Source organism: Leopardus geoffroyi, chromosome E2 (genome assembly GCF_018350155.1).
Source record: "Leopardus geoffroyi isolate Oge1 chromosome E2, O.geoffroyi_Oge1_pat1.0, whole genome shotgun sequence".
NCBI classification, from domain to species: Eukaryota; Metazoa; Chordata; class Mammalia; order Carnivora; family Felidae; genus Leopardus; species Leopardus geoffroyi.
In genome coordinates, this window is record NC_059335.1 from 4,537,928 (window position 1) to 4,558,353 (window position 20,426).

At 43.1% G+C, this 20,426-nt stretch overlaps 1 protein-coding gene across 2 annotated transcripts in view; it reads left to right on the forward strand.

Annotated features, from left to right (window-relative positions):
- Positions 1 to 20,426, forward strand: part of LOC123578634 (zinc finger protein 708-like) — a 79,100-nt gene that overhangs the window by 38,742 nt on the left and 19,932 nt on the right. For both annotated transcript variants that reach the window (XM_045441636.1, XM_045441635.1), the window contains one exon: positions 18,086 to 18,229. In XM_045441636.1, coding sequence (XP_045297592.1) covers positions 18,215 to 18,229 — 15 coding nt within the window. In that variant the 5' untranslated portion in view covers positions 18,086 to 18,214. The remainder of the gene's footprint in view (positions 1 to 18,085; positions 18,230 to 20,426) is intronic.

Consider the following 20,426-nt stretch of genomic DNA (forward strand, 5'->3'; position numbering starts at 1 on the left):
CATAACAACTCCCCAATCAAATATGGGCCCTAAGTGATTACTCTTCTTGAGGTTGTACACCTGCTGATGGAGGTGACTGTTATTCGCCTCAAAAGACAGCAAAAAGATATGACCTTAGGATCTAAAGGAAACAATTTGGCAGGCTCTGCAGCCAAGTGGGCAGCACCAAATAAACAAATGCTAAGTCTTAAACCAGTCTAACTCCAATAAAGTCCATAACACCAGTCTATTCAACACAGAAACATTCACATAGCCCAGGAACGAGTATATTAAAAAAATGCACAGGACTGGCTTGTTAATAATGAGGGAAAAATCTTTATCCCCCCCCCCCCCCCCCACCAAATAGCCAATGGAAGGTAAAACAGGGTTTACACCAGGCCACTCATTTGAGTAGAAAGGCCATCGAGGTGACAAAAACCTTGCTAGGAGAAATTGTCCCTAGATTTGGATGACTTTGGTCTCCACAAAATGACAACAGACCATCCTTTTTAGTGTAGAGATAACTTAGCAAACAGCTCAGGCCTTAAAAAATTAATTGCTATTTACTTTTGGCCTGGTATCCACAGTGCTCTGGAAAGGTGGCCCTCCAAAGCCAAATGGCCCGTGATACCCTAACTGTAGTTGAAGGAGGCCCAGAATTAGATGATGAGCCCTGAATGGGACCCAGTGTCTGTGTGGCTCTAACTTGTGGCCATGGCTTCACCCAGGCCGGATCAGCCCCTGTACTTTGGGTTTTGCCTGGATGCATGGGCCATTAGCAACCCAGCCGACCTTCTAAGTGTAAAACAACAGTGGACATGTTCTGTTTCATTGGTATGACCATCTTTGATCCCTCTTTGGGACTGGAGGATGTTGTTTGCTACATGGAAATAAGTACGTGGTCAAAGCCTTAAATGACACTCAAAGTAGCATTTCCCTATTAAATACTGAAGGGACACAAATGCATAAGGCAGTTTTACAAAATAAAATGGCATTAGATGTTTTAACTGCTGCAGAAACGGGGACATGTGCTATCACAAAGACACATTCCAGATTACTACAAACATATTTCTGGGTTTCTAACAGATGTGAATGCTCAAGTTGGCCCTTTAAATGATCCCTCTCTTTCCTTTAACGATTGGTCAAACTCTTGGATTCGAAGAAGATTTATGTCAACTATCAAAGGACTCTTTTTTGAGCTGCTTTTTCTTTTTGGTGTTCTAATCAGGTTTTGTTGATTTTTCCCATGTCTCTCCTCCACCTGGTGCCCAGGCTCTTTGACTGCCATAGCTTCAATCTGACAGATGATCCTTTCCACTCGGGAAGGTCCATACACGCGGTCTCCCTTGGACTCAGCTGCCTCTGGCTTTTGTAACTCCTATATATATAAGTCCCCAACTGACCAGTGTTGACTCATAGGTAGGGACATCTCTACGTCCCTTATTTGGCAGGAAGAAGCTACAGAAGATGAGACCTTCCACCCTCATCACACTTAAAGATTTAAGGGTAAAGATTGTTAAGGGGGAATAATGGGGGAAACAAAGGCAATTGAGAAATTTCTTTACTGCCCACAGCCCCTTGACAAGTCCTTGAAACAAGCAGAGTGACATTATTCTATGAGTTCAGCTGCCTTGATGTTGACACTTTGCTAAGGGAAAAAGAGAATTGGAGCTTAACATTATCTGCCCCCTCCCCCACCCCCCGCCCCCGCAGGATTCTGTAAGTCTATTTAAAAAAAAAAAAAAAATTTTTTTTTAACGTTTATTCATTTTTGAGAGACAGAGACAGAGTGCGAGCAGGGGAGGGCAGAGAGAGAGGGAGACACAGAATCTGAAGCAGGCTCCAGGCTCTGAGCTGTCCGCACAGAGCCCGACATGGGGCTCGAACTCGAACAGTGAGATCGTGACCTGAGCCGAAGTCATATACTTAACCGACTGAGCCACTCAAGCACCCCCCTGTAAGTCCACTTTAACATATAAGAATTCTTTTGGAAACTTCCTTTATCTCCACTCCTCACCCCAAGATCTATGTTGGCAATCATCTTCCAAGCTTATGATCCCCTGATAATACATCTGAAGGGTCTTATGACTGAGTTTTTACTAAACAGTGGTAAATGACCTTTTTTCCTAACGGCAGCTAGCTCCCTCAAGGTCCTAGAAACCTTGCTTCCAAAATTCTTTAGAGACTTATGCTATCCCTAACCCCCTTCCAACCGGAACGTATATAATCAGTTATCCATCAACCCCGTTGCAGCTCTTTCTACCCATGGGTCCTGTCCCCGTGCTTTAATGAAAACAACTTTTTGCACCAAAGACAACTCAAGATTTCTTTCTTGGCCACTGGCTCCAACCCCAACACTTCAAACCACACCAGTGAGGACTCAAACCTAAAAAAGTACCAGGGCCTTTATAAATGGAGAGAGATCAGATCAATGCTGTTTATCTGAGAAAAATAACCAGGGCTCAATTTTTTTTTTTTAAGTTTTATCTGTTTTGAGAGAGAGAACGCAAGTGAGAGAGGGGCAGAGAGAGAGAATCCTAAGCAGGCTTCACATTGCTAGTGCAGAGCCTGATGAGGGGCTTGAACCCACGAACCATGAGATCATGAGCTGAGCCGAAGTCGGATGCTTAACCCACTGAGCCAGCCTAGGCGCCCCTAAAGATTTTAAGTAATCTCTATCTACGTCCAATGTAGGGGTCAAACTCACAACCCCGAGATCAAGAGTTGTGTGCTCTACTGACTGAGTCAGCCAGGTGCCCCTTTTTCTTCATAATTTAAATGAATTCCTGGATGTTACTGAGGGCCAGATGCTGTCGAGTGACCGATTACTGAACTTTCTCATGCCTAGATTAGTGACAGTGGATAGTAAGTGGGGTATTGGATGATGGAAATACCGTGGACATGTCTTGAAAATGTCACATGGCAGGGGCGCCCGGGTGGCTTGGTCGGTTAAGTGTCCGAGTTCGGCTCAGGTCATGATCTCATGGTCCGTGGGTTCGAGCCCCGCGTCGGGCTCTGTGCTGACAGCTCAGAGCCTGGAGCCTGTTTCAGATTCTGTGTCTCCCTCTCTCTCTGCCCCTCCCCTGTTCATGCTCTCTCTCTGTCTCAAAAATAAACGTTAAAAAAATTTTTTTTTTAAATAAAAAAAAAAAGAAAATGTCACATGGCAGAGATGAGGAAGCCTCCTGCACACTGTAACAGGCAGAATCGGCAAGGTGAGTGCAGTGGTTCCATAGAGCACCAGTATGCCAGGTGCATAACCCCAGCATAGGTTTAATTCGCTGTAGATGGATGACCTTCCAGTGATGCAGACGTTGCTGGCAGGTATGTCCCTCACTCCCACTCAGCCCCGTGATTAGTACCGTCTCATGGTCTGGGCTCTGTGCCAGGGACCGATTAGTTGAGGAGCAGGCAGTGAGCATTTCTGCTTCAAACAGTACACCCAATCTTGGGCCAGAAATCTCCATGTTCCTTCACAGCTCTTGCTGCCCTTACACATGTTGGGTATGGAGTGGAAACAATTTCTGAGTTGTTTGAACCAATATTATGATGGTGGTGGGTAGCAGGTGGTGCTCACATTTAACATTGATGGAATGAAAATATAATAATTTCATCTTGTAGCTGTTAGTTTCTGTTCAGCTATACCAAGAAAAGAGTAACACTTGTATTAAATAAGAAAGAGAGGGAGCAATTGAGCGAGATGCAGAGGGAAGGAGAGAGAGAGAAGTGGGACTCATCCCAAGGGGGGCTCACCCAGTGTGGGGCTGAGCTCACCCAATACAGGACTCGAACTCACGAACGGTGGGATGATGACCTGAACCAGTGTCAGATGTTTCACTGACTGACGCACCCGGGCACCCCTGTGTTTATCCTTGATTTCTCATGGCCTCAATAGGATTACCCACCATCAGGCATCAAACTGTATCTCATGCATTAAGAAGGAATAAGGAAAGAGTCTGATAGTACATACAAATTTTGATTTGAGGTCATTTCTAATAAATTCAGGGAAGTCCTGCCTTCGTAGACACTTCTCCTCCATCTTATTAACCAGAGCTCTCCTGTAGCCACTGAAAGCAAAATCGCCTTTAGCACGAATGGACACATAAACTTGTCATTGAAAATGACCATTTTTACCTCCAGTGTGTCCCAGGATATGACACAATGGCCATCACCTTTGGCACTGAAACAAGGTGTTAAAAAAAGGTGATCAAATTTAGAATGTACTTAACCCAGATGGAAAAGAATTTCATCATGTATGCAGGTAGATTGCTAATTCTTTATAGATGGGCTTGAACATATTCAACCCCGCACTTTAAGTTACTTAGGACTTTAGGGAAAACGTTGTTGGGGAGAAATAATTTTCCTTTACCATTCAAGGTTCTTTTAGCTGGTCTAAGAATCAAATCGACGGAGACCAGTCATAGGAGACAAAAATCTCAAAGTTTAATTACATGCGCATAAAAGCCCAATAATGAAATTGAAACCCATAGAAATAACCAATGCAAATAGTTTTTATATTTCGAAGAGAAAGAGACAATAAGTCTGTGAGGATTTGACAGCATAAAGGAAACCGCCGTTTGGGCCTTCAGTTAGTAAGGAATTAAATGGAAATTGTGTAGTGGTAATAAATTAATGAAAAGTAAGGTTTGTTCATGCAGACCTCAGCTCTTTTCTGTCTTTGGTGACAGAATGTCTCTTTACCTCTTGGTGCTGGAAAGGTATCTATTACATGGAGACTGATGTTTCTGTTTTACAATTAAATGTGAGTCAGTGTTCTTTTTGCATAGGCTGTTTCTTTTCTTTTTAATTTTTTTTGATGTTTATTTATTTTTGAGAGAGAGAAAGAAATAGAGCACGAGCAGGGAAGGGCAGAGAGAGACACACACACAGAGTCCAAAGTAGGCTCCAGGCTCTGAGCTGTCAGCGCAGAGCCTGACGTGGGGCTCAAACCCATGAACTGTGAGATCATGACCTGAGCCCAAGTCAGACACTCAACCGACTGAGCCACCCAGGTGCCCCAGGTGTAGGCTGTTTCGTAAGTGTCTTTAATTTCAAAATAATCAACAGGAGCACATTTTAGGGCACCTCTTAAAATGTCATTGTCCCCTATACAAAGTCAGGAAGACAGAACTGGAAATATACCATAAGCAGGGAGATCAGAAGCCTAGAACCTTTATCCCCCCACAGCCCCACCCAGATCTACCTTCTGAAAATTTTCCAGGTCTGGCCCCACTCTGGGCTCTCCCTTCACACAAACAGATTAAAGGAGATCAAAAATTTGCTTGGCTGCCTATTCCCAATTGCAAAGTAAGTACTCACTTTTTGCCGAAACCCAAATGCAGATATATAGGAACAGAGAACAACATATTTTGGCGCCTAAATTTCTGTCCTTTTTATTAAATTCTCTGCTTCTTGTGTTTCTTCTTTCAGCATCTTCTTTTCCATTCATGAATATCCCGTTGTTGTTGAAGGTTTAGAAAGTAAATATCCATATATATTCTTAAATTGTAACCCGAATGTGGTTTCACCTCTTGGTGGGGGTTGAGCCAAAAGACACCACCAAGCCAAAGAATAGGAAAAAGACAGGTTTTCCTTGCAACAAATAAGAACCCCAAGGACATTTCCTAAAATGGTGACTCCCCCAGACAAAAGACTTGGGGGAAGTTTTAAGCTAGTGGCATATGCATATTTATGAAGGGGCCTGGCAAAGGACATTTTAGTATACGCTCACTCAAAAGTCATCCCACGTTGGCAAGAGTCCAGATCCTGGTTGGTTGAAGTCACAGGGCCACCATGGGTGGTCATCATCCATTCTGTGGCTCTTTCAGTCTGGTATTTGGATGCTCACAGGGGTTTAATTCCCCCAAAACCATTCAAGAATGTGTGTGAAGTCCATCTTTACTTTGGAAACAGCAGTGGAAGTTTTGCCGTGGGTTTATTATCTCTGTTATGACTAGACTATCTCCTGGCCTGGTAGTGCATATTTGTTTTTACATTTGGCTGCCTTAAAATCATTAACTACTGATGTCTACTTTTCTGCAATTTTGACATAATCCCAGGACGTTCACCAAACATGTGCTTTGGGTAAGTAGTGCTGGTATAGATCCTAACATGGCTGGGGGTCTAAAGGGACTTGTCTTATGTTAGGAAATCTATGCCTTGTCTTCCTTTTTCTGTAGACCCCTAACCTTATCTGCCTACAGAACGATTACCACAATCCACCTAATGAGCCTATCCCTCAGCCCACAGAGTGAAGAATTTTCTGCGTGTGCTGAGGACACTTTAGATGCTCTCTCCTAGCAAGTTACAAGTGTCCAATACATTATAGTCACTCTGCTGTTACAGGAGAAGTCCAATACTTACTCATCAGCATGAGTGAACCTTGTAACACTTAACTTCAAAAATGAATACTACTGGGGCGCCTGGGTGGCTCAGTCGGTTAAGCGTCCAACTTCGGCTCAGGTCATGATCTCGACGGGTGTGAGTTCAATCCCGCTTCGGGCTCTGTGCTGACAGCTCAGAGCATGGAGCCTGCTTCAGATTCCGTGTTTCCCTCTCTCTCTGCCCCTACCCGCTTGTGCTGCCTCTCTCTCTCACACACAAATAAAATATTAAAACATTAAATATTAAACATTAAATATTAAAACATTAAAAAAAACATTAAAAAACATTAAAAAAAAGAAAAAAAAAACCTACCTGTTATTTTAACAGCAAAAGAAGGGTTTATTTGGGAATAACAAAGAATTGTAATTAGGGATATATGTATGGGCTGTGGCAAAACCATAGGCAGGTCCAGGGAAGAAACAAGAGACAGGCTTTTTTGAAGAGACAGGAGTAAGTTGGGAAGTCTGTTATAAACTCGAAGTCCTTTAGACTAAATCGGTATTTTGAAGGACGGTGGATTTTCATTGGTTGAGCTGTTGGCTGGGAGAAATGAGAAAAACATCTCTTCCTGTGGCTGAAATAGTAGAATATAAGCTACCTCCAAGGTCAGGTTTGTGGAAGGTCAAGACCTTCTCTTTGGATCTGCCATTGACTATGAGTGATAGGGTTTGAGAGCTCCCCCTGCTGAAACTTCCTGACTCCATTTTAGTGAGGGTTCCCACTACTTTCCCATTTTCTTTCCTTTTTTTTTTTTTCATAACATCCATTTTTGAGAATGAGAGAGACAGAGCGTGAGTGGGGGAGGGGCAGAGAGAGTGGGAGACACAGAATCCGAAGCAGGCTCCAGGCTCTGAGCTGTCAGCACAGAGCTTGATGCAGGGCTGAAATCCATGGACCACGAGATCATGACCTGAGCTGAAGTTGGATGCTTAACCGACTGAGCCACCCAGGCGTCCCTAACTTTCACATTTTCATTGGACCACTATCTCAACATTTCTAATACTCTAATCCTTGCTTTGATGATTTGAACTTTTTTAAGATTCTATATGATTTCATGCAGTATTCTTTTTTTCTTTCTGTGTGTTGTATTTAATTCCACACAATATCCTCCAGTTTGTATGGACCAAGCCCAGGCTGCCCCATGACAGGCCGCTTTGGCAGAAGGCTCATTTTGAGTTAAAAAGCAATCTGCATCCAACAGATTCAGGAAACGTCTTTATCTCCCGCTTCATTGCCTAAAAATAATTTAGATAGAGAAACTGCCCCAGGATGATTACTGTCACCACACACAAATATACTGTGACATCAACTAGGTGTGATTAACAGCGAGGAACCTAGTATGGCCCGTTGGAGCAAAGTCCTCTATGCCCTATTTGTTTTTGAGTGGCTCAGAGAATATTTGTTTACCAAATATTTCCTCTCTTTCATCTTTCGTTGAAGTGCCTGCCTTCTCTTTAAAGTCCCAGGCTCCTACTTTTCTTCTTCTCCTCAAATATGTATTAATTTATTTTGTCAGTCTTTGCAATTTTTACATGTGTGTGGAATCTCTGTACATACAGTTCAGATTTTACGTTCTCCGGGTCTATCTCATGGCAATTTGATTCTTTAAAAAAAAATTTTTTTTTAATATTTTTTTTTTTTTTGAGAGGGGGAGAGAGACAGAGCATGAGCAGGGGAGGGGCAGAGAGAAAGGGAGACACAGATTCCGAAGCAGGCTCCAGTCTCCAGCTGACAGCAGAGAGCCTGATGCGGGGCTTGAACACACAAACCCCAAGATCATGACCTGAGTCAAAGTCAGATGCTCAACTGACTGAGCTATGCAAGTGCCCCACCAATTTCATTCTTAGTCAACAGTCTGAACTTCTTAAGTTCCAGTTCAGGCTTTTGTATCTTCCTCTAATCCATATTTTGCTCCAATCTTATATAATCAGTGTTAAGGAAAAAACAAAAGAAAACAAACAGAAAGGCAGGGCCCAGCATCTGTATTCCGGGGGAAATATGGGACACCTATTATCAAGCCCAAAAGTATGATGAAGATTAACTCACATACATGTTCCTGAGGTTCCCAGCACAGCACCATGTAACCTGTGTGTGTGCATAGAGTGAGAGCTTAATGAACACTTAATAACGTATCTATGTTATTGTCCAAATACAGTCTTTCTCAGACTATAACTGTTCTGAGCACTACAGTGGCTGCACACATATAACCCACTGACCTATGCTCGCTAGCTTATACCTTGACTAATTGTAGCTTCTTTGAGATTTCAGCAGACCACTGATGCTGGGGAGACAAGGAACCCCATGTTCCTAGAAGATCAAGCTTGACCATGGTAGGCAGTGGCCTTTTCTGATGCCAGCAAGTCTTGAGATCATATCGAGACTCATTCAGTGCTGTGGCATTCTTCCCCTGCACGTCAGTGCTCATTAGTTCCGTGTGCCTCCCCCTTAGGAACTCCCTGCTTGCTGTGTGACTTTGTAGATAGTCTTTGGACATACGTTCACCATCTTCACCCCTTGCCAGTCTCCTGAAAGAAGCAGATTTTCCTTTCCGACTGTGAAAATTGGTAATGGGATACCTCACTAAAATAGAGAGTCAGGGGATTTGGCAGGAGGAGCTCTCTCTCCATACCACTGGTAGTCGTCTGCAGACCCAACAGGAAGGGGTGGACTGGATCTTGCTCATGGGTGCTACTCCTCTATTCCAGCCGAAGGAATAGACGCCTTCCTCATGCTTAAAAAATACTTTCTGGAGCACCTGGGTGGCTCAGTGGGTTAAGCGTCTGTCTTCAGCTCAGGTCATGACCTCATGGTTCTCGAGTTCGAACCTTGCATCCAGCTCTTTGCTGTCAGTGTGGAGACCACTTTGGATGCTCGGTCTACCTCTGTATCTGCCCCTGGCTCAAACTCCACTCCCCCACCTCTCTCACTCTCCCTCAAAAAAAGAAATAAAAAATACTTTCCTTCTGCTTGGGCATCTGGACGGACTTAACCAGAGGTAATTTAGAACTCCGGTGGCCATTACTGGATTCTTTGAACTTTCCAAAGTTACTTTAATCAAAGCTGAGTTGCACAGCTACGATTCTGAAATCAACAAGATGGAATAGGATTTCTGTTTTTGTATTTGGAAGATTCCAAACCCTATCAAGAATGTAATATTGCCTCATTCTAACATATATATAATTTTTCAATGAAATAAGGTAAGCAAACAATTAAAAGGATAAAAAAGAGTTGCTGATTTTTAGTCTTCTCCCCCACCTTCGATGTCAACAGATAATAACTAGGAAGCCACTTGTGCTCAGGCCCCACCTCCAGGACGATCTTCCTCTGTCCTCTCCCTTCCACATCTCCACTCTCACTCCATCCCTTTGCTGCACCTTCCTTTTCCTCTGAAGTTCACTCTGCTGCCTCCTCTCATGAACCTGTTAAAACCTGCCTCTTTAAAGATGAGTCCTCTGAGGACCTAGGTCGACCCAAAGTTTCTTATGTTCTCTGGAGTCAGGCTGAACTTGGAGCCACAGTGAAAGAATTCCCTAAAGTGACTGAGGATGCCCATAATTGGTGAAGAATTTAACATGGTGATCCAACCTTCCCAACCTGGTTTCTCAACAAGCTGGTTATTGGTGAGGGCCAGGCCATACACTGGATGGGAACATCCAGTGGGAGCATCATAAATAGGGCCTAAAGAAAGACTGCTAACTTTAGGCAAGATGTTAGAAGCATCCCTGGCAGACCCCACCTATCAATTATAATAGCTTTTCCCAATCCTGTGGATCGGAACAAAATTCAGTCTTGTACACAAAAGCCCTATGAATCCCTTCATGATGATTACAATGAAGTCTAACTTCCTCCCTCCCCTCCCCTCCCCTACCCTTCCCCTCCCTTCTTTTTCCCTCTCTTCCCCCCCCATCTTCCCTTCACTTATCCCTCCTCCTCCCCCTTCCCCTCCCTTCCCTTCCCCTACCTCTCCTCTTTCCTTCCCTCTCCTCCCCAGCATTTAAATTCTATTTAGTTAACATACAGTGGAATATTGGTTTCAGGAATAGAATTCAGTGGTTTATCACTTAACATACAATATACAGTGCTTGTCGTAACAAGTGCCCTCCTTCATGCCCATCACCCATCTAACAGATTTCACACCCACCTCCCTTCATTAACCCTGTTTGTTCTCTATAATTAAGAGGGAATTGTGATTTTTTTTCTTTTTTTGATCTTAATAGTAGAATTTAGTGATTCATCACTTATAACACCCAGTGCTCATCCCATCAAGTGCCCTTCTTTATACCCATCACCCATTTAGCCCATCCCCCCACCCAACACCCCTCCAGCAACCCTCACTTAATTTTCTGTATTTAAGAGTCACTTGTCCTTTGCCTTCCTCTGTTTTTGTCTTCTTTTTCCTTCCCTTCCCCTATGTTTATCTGTTCTGTTTCTTAAATTCCACATGAGTGAAATAATAGGATATTTATCTTTTTCTGAGTGACTTATTTTGCTTAGCATAACTCTAGTTCCATCCATATTGTTGCAAATGACAAGATTTCATTCTTTTTGATTGCCGAATATATGTATGTACCAATATGCATTCCCACCAGGAGTGCAAGAGGGTTCCCCTTCTCCACATCCTTGCCAATACCTGCTGTTTCCTGAGTTGTTAATTTTAGCCATTCTGACAGGTGTGAGGTTTTGATTTGTATTTCCCTGATGATGAGTGATGTTGAACATCTTTTCATATGTTGGTTGGCCATCTGGATGTCTTCTTTGGAAAAGTGTCTATTCATGTCTTTTGCCCATTTTTTTCACTGGATTATTTGTTGTGTGGTGAGCTTGATAAGTTCTTTATAGATTTTGGATACTAACCCTTTATCTAAAATGTCATTTGCAAATAAATCTTCTCCCGTTCCATCGGTTTCCTTTTAGTTTTGATGATTGTTTCCAAGTCCAACGTTTCTTTAAAGAAAAGTCTGGTCTTTAGATGTGGAATTCACCCATATAGTAGTATTGAACTATGTTATGTAAATGGACTCATCCAGGATCTTTCTTTTTTAGTTACAAGGACCAAGATGGAACTGGACATTATTATGAACTTTGCAGACCAATTTGTGCTCACCCTTAGAGAAAAGATGGCTAAAATTTTCAGTATTCAATCCAGCAAATGAGTACCCCTAAACAAAACTAGAAGCCTTGCTTCCACAATTCATGTAAGGAACCAGGACATTGGAAAAATGAATGTTACAAATTGAAGAGCCTAAGGTACCTTCAGCTCTTTTTTAGCCAACTTTTCCTTTCTTTCTTTTTTTAAGTTTATTTATGTTGAACAAAAGAGCGAGAGCGGGAGAGGGACAGAGAGAGAATCCCAGGCAGGTTCTGCACTGTCAACGCAGAGCCAGACGTGGGGCTTGAACCCACGAACCGTGAGATCATAACCTGAGCTGAAACCAAGATTCAGACACTTAACCAACTGCGCCAGCCAGGCGCCCCACAAATGCATGATTTGTGAATTTAAAACCTTACAGAGTATTTTGGATAACACGTGTGGTTCTAAACAGTTCCTTAGAGATAACAATTCCGTTTTAAAGTGTTTTTGGGGGTGCCTGGGTGGCTCCATCGGTTAGGTGTCTGACTCTTGATTTCGGCTCAGGTCATGATCTGACGGTTCTTTGGTTTGAGCCACGCATCAGGACCTGCGCGGACAGTGTGGAGCTTGCTTAGGATTCTCCCCTTCTCTCTCTGCCCCTCCCTACTTCTGTTCTCTCTCTCTCTCTCTCTCTCTCACACACACACACACAATAAAGAAATAAACTTTAAAAATATGTCCTTGAAGGTTTGTTATTCTTTCAAAACTTAACTATTGCTTCGTGTTTATGTTCCCAAATACGCTAGGTTGTTTCATTCAGCGCCCTTGCATAATATTACACTATTCTGCCCCATAGCAGAGAGAGGGAGTGAGCCTGCACGAGCGTGGGGAGGGGCAAAGGGAGGGAGAGAATTTTACGTGGGCTCCATCCTTGGAGCCTGGTGGGATCATGAACTGAGCTGAAATCAAGGGTGGGGACCCTCCATCTACAGAGCCTCCCAAGTGCACCTAAAACATTGGTTTTATGCAGAATTTCAGGGTCTAAAATTTGTCTGATTTTTGTTTTAGGATTCCTGAACAATGCTTTCTTTTGTATGACAGGTTCCATAACATGAATTAATTTTTTTTTTTAATCTATGTTTTATGTTTGTGCATAAGTTTTCAACTCAGTGCATTTTACCACAGTGTAGGGTTTAAATCAAATTGAAATCAGCTATATATCGATTCCCAATAAAGTTATGTATTTTTCTATATAAATATCACCCATACATTCTTTGCTTATGACTCACCTTGTTTCTTTCTCTTGGTTAGCGGGTCAGTGGTTTTGTTCATTATGTATTTATGGATGAACATATATGACTTTTGTGAGAGAAATACCTTCTTGAATTGAAGGTAATGTTTTAAAACTCAACTTTGTTGTATCAACTTTAGGTTTTGGGTTTTGTTTTTTTTTTATGTTTAGTTTTTTAGAGACACAAGAGTATGTGTGCATGCCAGAGAGATACAGAGAGGGATTGAGAAAGAGAGAGAGAGAGAGGGAGAGAGAGAATCCCAAGCAGGCTCTGTACTGTCAGCACAGAGCCCAATCTGGGGCTGCATCTCAGGCACCATGGGATCATGACCTGAGCTGAAACCAGGAGTCAGATGCTTAACCCACTGAGCCACCCACACTCCCTTCCGCTTTAGGTTTTATATTTTACTTTTTTTTTTTTAATGTTTATTTATTTTTGAGAGAGAAGAGTACAAGCAGGAGAGGGGCAGAGAGGGAGGGAGGGAGAGAGAGAGAGAGCGAGAGAAGAGAATCCAAAGCGGGCCCCAGGCTCTGAGCTGTCAGCACAGAGCCCAGTGTGGGGCTTGAACCCATGAACCATGAGATCATGACCTGAGCCGAAGTTGGACGCTCAGTCGGAGCTTAACCGACTGAGCCACCCAGGCGCTCGTATATTTTACTCTTAATTGTGGTTGAAAACCTAAGTCCTAATATTTATCTTTTTAACCATTTTGAACTGTGGTGTTAAGAATATTTACATTATTACAAAATGAATCCCTTTGAATTTCTCGTCTTACAAAAATGAAACTGAATACCTGTTACACAACTACTTCCACATTTGTATCTTTTTTTGTTTTAATCTATTTATTTTGAGAGAGAGAGAGCAAGCATGAGCCAGGGAAGGGCAGAGAGAGAGAGAGAGAGAGAGAGAGAATCCCAAACAGGCTCACAGACCACTATCCTCACAGATCCCGATGCAGCTCTCAAACCCATGAACCCTGAGATCATGACATGAGCTGAAACCAGGAGTTGGATGCTTAACCTACTGAGCCACCCAGACGCCCCCTTCCACATTTGTATCTATTCTAAACCCCAGGCAATTACATTTTGTTCCTTTCTTACTTTTTTGTTGCCACATTCCTTGTTCTCTCCCTTCCTTCATTCCTTCCTTTTTTCATGAGGTTCATGTAGATTCAGTGTCTGTGTGTCTCATTCATTTATTTCACTCAGCATAATGTCCTCACATTTGAAGTGTGTTGTTTAATTTGAAAGGATCTATTTCCTTTTTCAAGGTTGAGGATTATTCTGGTAATTTGGAGACCGTGTTTGAGATGTCCGTGCACTGCCTTCTCGGCGTTGGCCTCCCTGACGAAAATCCCTTTCTGGTTTTGCCACCACTCATTGCTCTGCTGTTAGCTGGTGTGCAGGGATGGGGTGCAAGAGGCCCCAAACAGATCAGGTTTGGTCGCTTGCTCCTGACAAAATCAGAGAGATGAGGCAGAGAGAGGAGAGGTGGTGAGACAAAGGAAGTTATTTCAGGGAGGCAGACACTGGGAAGATGGCTGACTAATGTCTCAGATTGTCTCCAATGTGCTAGAAATACTTCCAGGTTTATATAAGGGAAACAGGGGGGCAAAAGTGAACGGGTGCCTGCAGGTTGACAGTGAAGGTTAAATCTGTCATTGTCTGGGAGTCAGTCCAGGGTGGGGTCTTTTGGCTCAGGGCAGTGCTTGTGGCTTGAGGGGTAATTCCAGTTCCCCTGAGGGATACTTTGTCCTCAGGGTCTTCCTCCTGAGCCAGCAGACAAGCTGGAAGGAACCCAGTGAGGAAGTTTGAGGTCAAAATTGAGGCAGCAAAAGTCCTCTGTCTTGCCCTTGGATTTGGTCAGCCATGAGTGGCAGAACTGGGTCTGTCTGGGGCCACTGGAACCAGGTGTTCCTGTACCCTTGGGTCCTGCTTACAGAGTCATTACCACAATAGACCTAATAAACATCCCATACCTCCCACAATGAAGATTTTCTGTGTGGGGGCACCTGGGTGGCTCAGTTGGTTGAGGGTCTGACTTTGGCTCAGGTAATGATCTCACGGTTTGTGAGTTCGAGCCCCGCGTCAGGCTCTGTGCTGACAGCCTGGAGCCTGCTTCAGATTCTGTGTCTTGCTCTCTCTCTGTTCCTCCTCTGCTCACGCTCTGTCTCTGTCTCAAAAATAAAAGTAAAACATTTAAAAAAAAAAAAAAAGATTTTCTGTGTGTGTGTGTGTGTGGTAATGCTATGAAAATGTTGGGGTTCGGGAGTGAACAGACAAGAAAGAATTCTGGTCTTCAGTGCAAAGAGCATGGTTTTAATAAAGCTCGGGGACAGGACCTGTGGGCAGAAACAGCTGCACTGAGGTTAGTAGGAGTGGCTGAGGATATACTTTCAAGTTGGGAGGGGGTTAGGGACAGCCTAAGTCTCTGAGGAATTTGGAAGCAAGGTTTCAAGGAACTCGAGGGTCTAGATGTTACTAGGAAAAGGTCATTTATTACTGTCTAGTGAAGCCTCAGTCATGAGACCCTTCAGATGTATATCAGTAGGCCATAAGCTAGGAGGGTAATTGCTACCATATGACTTGGGGAGTAGAGATAAAGGAAGGTTCCAAAAGGGTTTTTATGTGTTGAAGGAGAATTTACAGGATCCTGGAGTGGGGCTAATGTCACACCAAGGTTGCCTTTTGCCCTTGGCAAAGTGTCCACATTGAGGCAGGTGAGTTCCTGGAGGAAAAGCCACTCTGCCCGTCTCAACGACTTGTCAGTGGGCTGTGAGTCGTAAGAAAATAGTATTTTTTCTTTTGCCTTTGTTCTCCACATCAGTGAGAACACTTCGATAGCCTCTCCTAGCAAATTTCAAGCATACAACACACTAGTATGAGCTCTGGTCATCGAGATGTAAACGTGCAGTGCGTACTCATCCTGCATTAAGTAAATCTTGGACCAGTTGAATCAATGTCCGAGTATTTCCCCGTCCTCAGCCCCTGGCAACAAACATGCTAATCTTTTATAATTTTTGTCTCTTTTAGATTCCACATATATGTGATTTCCTACAGTATATATATTTTTCTGTGTGTGGCTTATTTAACCTGAGAAAAGGTGCTTTAAGTTTATTTTGTTGCTACATAAGGAAGGATTTCCTTTATTTCTGAGGCTGATATACATCCCAAGAATAAATTAGATGAGAACCTCTCTACCAGGAAAAGAGCTAATACCAGAGATTAACTTTTTTTTTTTTGAGATTAACTTTTTATATCATAAATAATTGCTTGCCTGGCATGGCAAACGTTTAACAAATATTTGTTCTTTTCTTTTTCCTGTGAATGTATTTCCACCTTGTTGAAATTCTAAACCCCTACCCCCTTCTGCTTAATTCAAAATGGCATATAAGCATCAGCTGCCTGTGTTTGAGCCTGGTATCTTTGAGGTTCCCATAATTAAGAAATTAGTTTTTTTCCTTTGTGAACCTGTCTTACATCATTGCAATTATTAGACCCACCAAAGAAGAGAGAACAGATGGAGAAAAATGTTTTCCTCTCCTGCACATTCATTCTGTTTTCAAAAACTGACCTTTGTGCTTCAGAGTCAAAAATAATAGCGTGAAGACAGAGTTTGGGATAAGACAGAGTTGGGGAACAGTAGCTTTCTTGCTTTGGGAGGCTCAGGAGGCTGAGGCTGGCCAGGGCCTTCAGAGCTGCAAGCCCACCCAGAGGCAGGGGCTGGGGGTTTGTAGGGAAATACAGGATCCATCCGGTTTCGACAGGAATTGTTTGTGTTGCCTGCCTTGTTCATCAGGTTTTCTGGGTGGTACCGGCTTCCTGAAGAAAAAGGCTAAATGAAAAGGGAGGAGGGGAGGTTTGTGGAAGAGAGGAAAAATTGGTATTTCGTTTAATGTCAAGACTTACTGATGCTTTAATGCAGTCATTTTGATTTTTGTTCAGCATTATGCTTTTAAGCGTATTCGACAGCTGTACTAAGATCACTTCATATTTTGCAGTGAGAAAGCCCTGAATATTTTCTGGAAAGGCTAAAATAAAGGAAAAAGGATAACCCCAAATTAACACGAAAATTGGGAGGATTTAGAATTCCCATGTGTTACTGATGGGAGTGGAAAATACACGTTCGCTTTGGAAAACTGGCAGTGACTTAGGAAAATAAACACTTCCCTACTGAAGGGGGGGAGGGAAGCATTTTGTCAGCACAAAATATGTCTTTGCCCTAAGGATTATTCTCGGCTGCTTATTTTAAAGATCCAGCAGACAAATGAAAAGCTCTGAAACCTGGTGTAAATTTCCTTTTGTAAGAGGCATTTGCATGTATAAGGGGAGGCTGCATTTGAATGAGTGTCTCCCTTCGTGTAGAGAAAAGAGGGAGAATGTGTAAATCTCCAGAAACTCTGATCAGCGGAGGAGGCGTGGATTTAAATCTGGGTGACAACAATACCCATGGTTACTGATTTTTGCTTGGTCACTTCCCCAAATGCTTCCCAATAGGGTCACATGTGGAGTTTGAAAAAAGGTATCAGCTGCCCTCCCCCTCCTATTCTGTCAATTGGTGTGGGTGGGAAGGATAGCAATTTTTTATTTGTTTTATTTTTATATATGCACGGTATTTTTTTTAAGAGAGGGGAGAGCGCGCATGCGCAGGCGGGGGGGGGAGGGGCAGAGGGCGAGAGAGAATGTTAAGCAGGCTCCACGCTCGGAGCTGAGACCGACGCGTGGCTCAATCCCACCACCCTGGCATCATGATCTGAGCTGAAATTAAGAGCGGGACGCTAAACAGCTGAGTCTCCAGGCGCCCCAAGTGTTTTTTTTTTTTTTTTCTTAATTTAGAGCAAGAGAGAGAGAGAGAGAGACAGCGTGAGTGGGGGAGGGACAGAGCTAGAGAGAATCTTAAGCAGGCTCCCTGCTCCGCGTGCAATCCACAACCGGCCGGATCCCACGACCCTGGGATCATGACCTGAGCCGAAATCAGGAGTTGGAGGCTGAACCCACGGAGCCACCCTGGCGCGCCTCCCAACTGTTATTTTAATTAACTGCATCAGGTGATTCAGAATGAGGCCAGGGTTACGCGGGGCGGCTTCCCATTAATTTATGAACGTTGAGTGCAGGCTTTGGCTAAAGGAGAGGTAATGGGGTCTCCTCTGTAGGAGTTGGGGAGGGTGAGGTCCGTGCTGCACACGTTCCCATGCTGCAGTCTAATTTGGGGGTGTCTGTGGGAGAAGAGGCCCCCTGCAAGCAGAGAAGGGGAAACTCAGAGCTAGGTCTCCAAGTGGGAGCTCAGAGTTCCTGAATAGCTCAGGACACAAAGGACTAGGAAGTTGGGCCGTTTTTGCATTACAATGTCCTGCCTGCAGGCGTGCAGTTAACTGGTGAAGAGGCTGTGTTGGTGGCTTTAAAGGCATTTTCTTCCTGATGCAACCGTGATTTCATCACTGAAATCAACCGAGCAAGAAATCTAGCGGACGAGGTGGAAGAAGAAGAAAATGGCCAGTTCTCAGGTAAGCTTGGCGTCCCACGTCAGAAGCCGCGTCCTCTTTCTCTCCTGAAATTCTGTGCTTTTAGAAATTGCAAATGTTGGTTCCTCTAGTCCTGATATTTCTGCTTTGTTTTCACCTGATTTTTTAAACCTTTTCAAAAATCATACTCAAGTTTAGGTCTTTAGAACACTGTTCCTGTATATCCCAGAGCCTTCTCTGTCCCCTTTGCGACCTGGGTTCCAGGAGGGCCTCGACAGTTGTCACTTGGAGTTAAAGTCCTACAAGTATTGAAAATATTCCTTGTGACAGATCCCCAGGGGAAATTGGGGAGTTCAAAATTCCTATTGCTGATGGGGTCTGGCCCTGGTATTTCAGTCAAGGAAAAAAAAACACTTCCTATTTAGGTCCACTTTGGATGCTTTATCAGCTCTGTGTAGATCCCGGACTAAGAAAATGAACATAAATATAAGATGGATATGAGGCCCAGAATAACTCCGAGAGTTCTGCAAATAAAAAAGGGCAGGCTTGGTCTTTAGAATGTGAAAAAGCTACTCTATTTAAAATATACCAGGTATTATAGGACATGGAAACGATATGTGATTGAAATTGGGATAAATCCACTGGTTTTTTTCATAATTAGATTTATCTTCTGATTTACTGTTAGGGAGCCACAAGAACACGCCAGTGATCATGTGACCTTCGGACACATCAATTCGTTTCCTTACAGCTGATGTTCCGTTGTTTAACTTGGCGTGGTGTTCTCCACCAGATTTCATTCACATATTCCCTCGTTTCATTCCTAAGGGACCTTAGATGGATTTGCTGAGCGATGTGCAGAAACCATCACATTTAAACTGGAAACTTTTTTCTCCTGAGTTTCTCTTTGCTTGTAGTTTCTGTTAAGGAGAACAAAGGCGAAAAAAACGTAGATACAATAAAATTTCCTGGCAACTTGCAGGTAGAGGCAAAAAACAACAACAACCTTAGCTTGACAATATGCAAGACCTTCAGGATCCCTGAAGTCCTCTTTAACATGTGAAAATTCCTGTACAAGCTTCTTTCATCCCCGGAACTTAAAAGGAGACGATTATTTCTCTTCACTGTCTCAGTGCAGATCCTGTCCCCATGCTTTAATGGAAGCAGCTTTTTGTAATGACTGTGTCTCAAGAATTCTTCTTGACTTCTGGTTCCCGGGCCCACCCACATCGCCTCAGTTTACACACTTGTGTAGTAGAGATAGTGACTTCTGGGAATGGAGGTTCTAATTCGCTCAGACCTCCGTCCTGTAGGCTTCTATTTTACTCCACGCTCTTGTCCCAGGCATCTTCTTCTATTTACTTTGTCTTTTCAGCAAAAGAAGAACCACAGAATTAACATGTTTGAGTGTCTTAAAATCATGAAATAGATCAAAAAGGAGGATTGAAACAAAAGTCTTCGGTGAAATACTATGTTGTGGGATCCTTGAGCACAACTGTCAAGAAACAATTCTTGAGACGTTTCATGGTGCCTGTTACTAATTATATTTCAGTAGCTTGGGAACAGGAACCTTGGGCAGAAAGAGCTGCAGGTTGGCTGTATGCAGCTGGGGGTTTATCTGCAAAGTGCTCAAGTGGGAGGGGACCTGTGGGGAGTATTAGATCATCAGTGTTTCTTGGAATTTCTACTTGGAAAGCTACTTTTGCAAGATTTTTCTGGTGCTTATTCATTTCGATACTAGCCATTGATGAGATGTATAAGCAGCCACGAGACCCTGTAAGAATGCAGCAACCAGCACGTATTTGATCCTTAAGGAATCTATGCAGGCTAGAGAGCAGCTTTCTGGGCTAACGGTGAACAGTTTACTGCTTCTATCCATCACCATACTGGACTCAGATATAACAATTATTTCATTCTGTGTGTTCGTGTTGCCGTTGTGAATAAAAGAAGCATTGTCAGGCACAAAGAGATGAGTTTTATTGTCATTGAAAATGTTTAAGTCACCATGACCGTTTTCTACTCTGTCATTTTTAATGTGTATTTAATTACTTTCTAAATAAATGTATGGATGTGTGCAGGAAATGTAAAAAGGTACATCAATTTTGTGTAGATTGCTTGTTTCCATCACTCCTCAGGTTTGACACCTTTATGAACAATTTTTTAGGGTCCTCTCTGTATACTGACCTGTGTGTCATTTTAGATCAACTGTAGGGCAGATAACTTGTAGGGCAGATAACCTGGG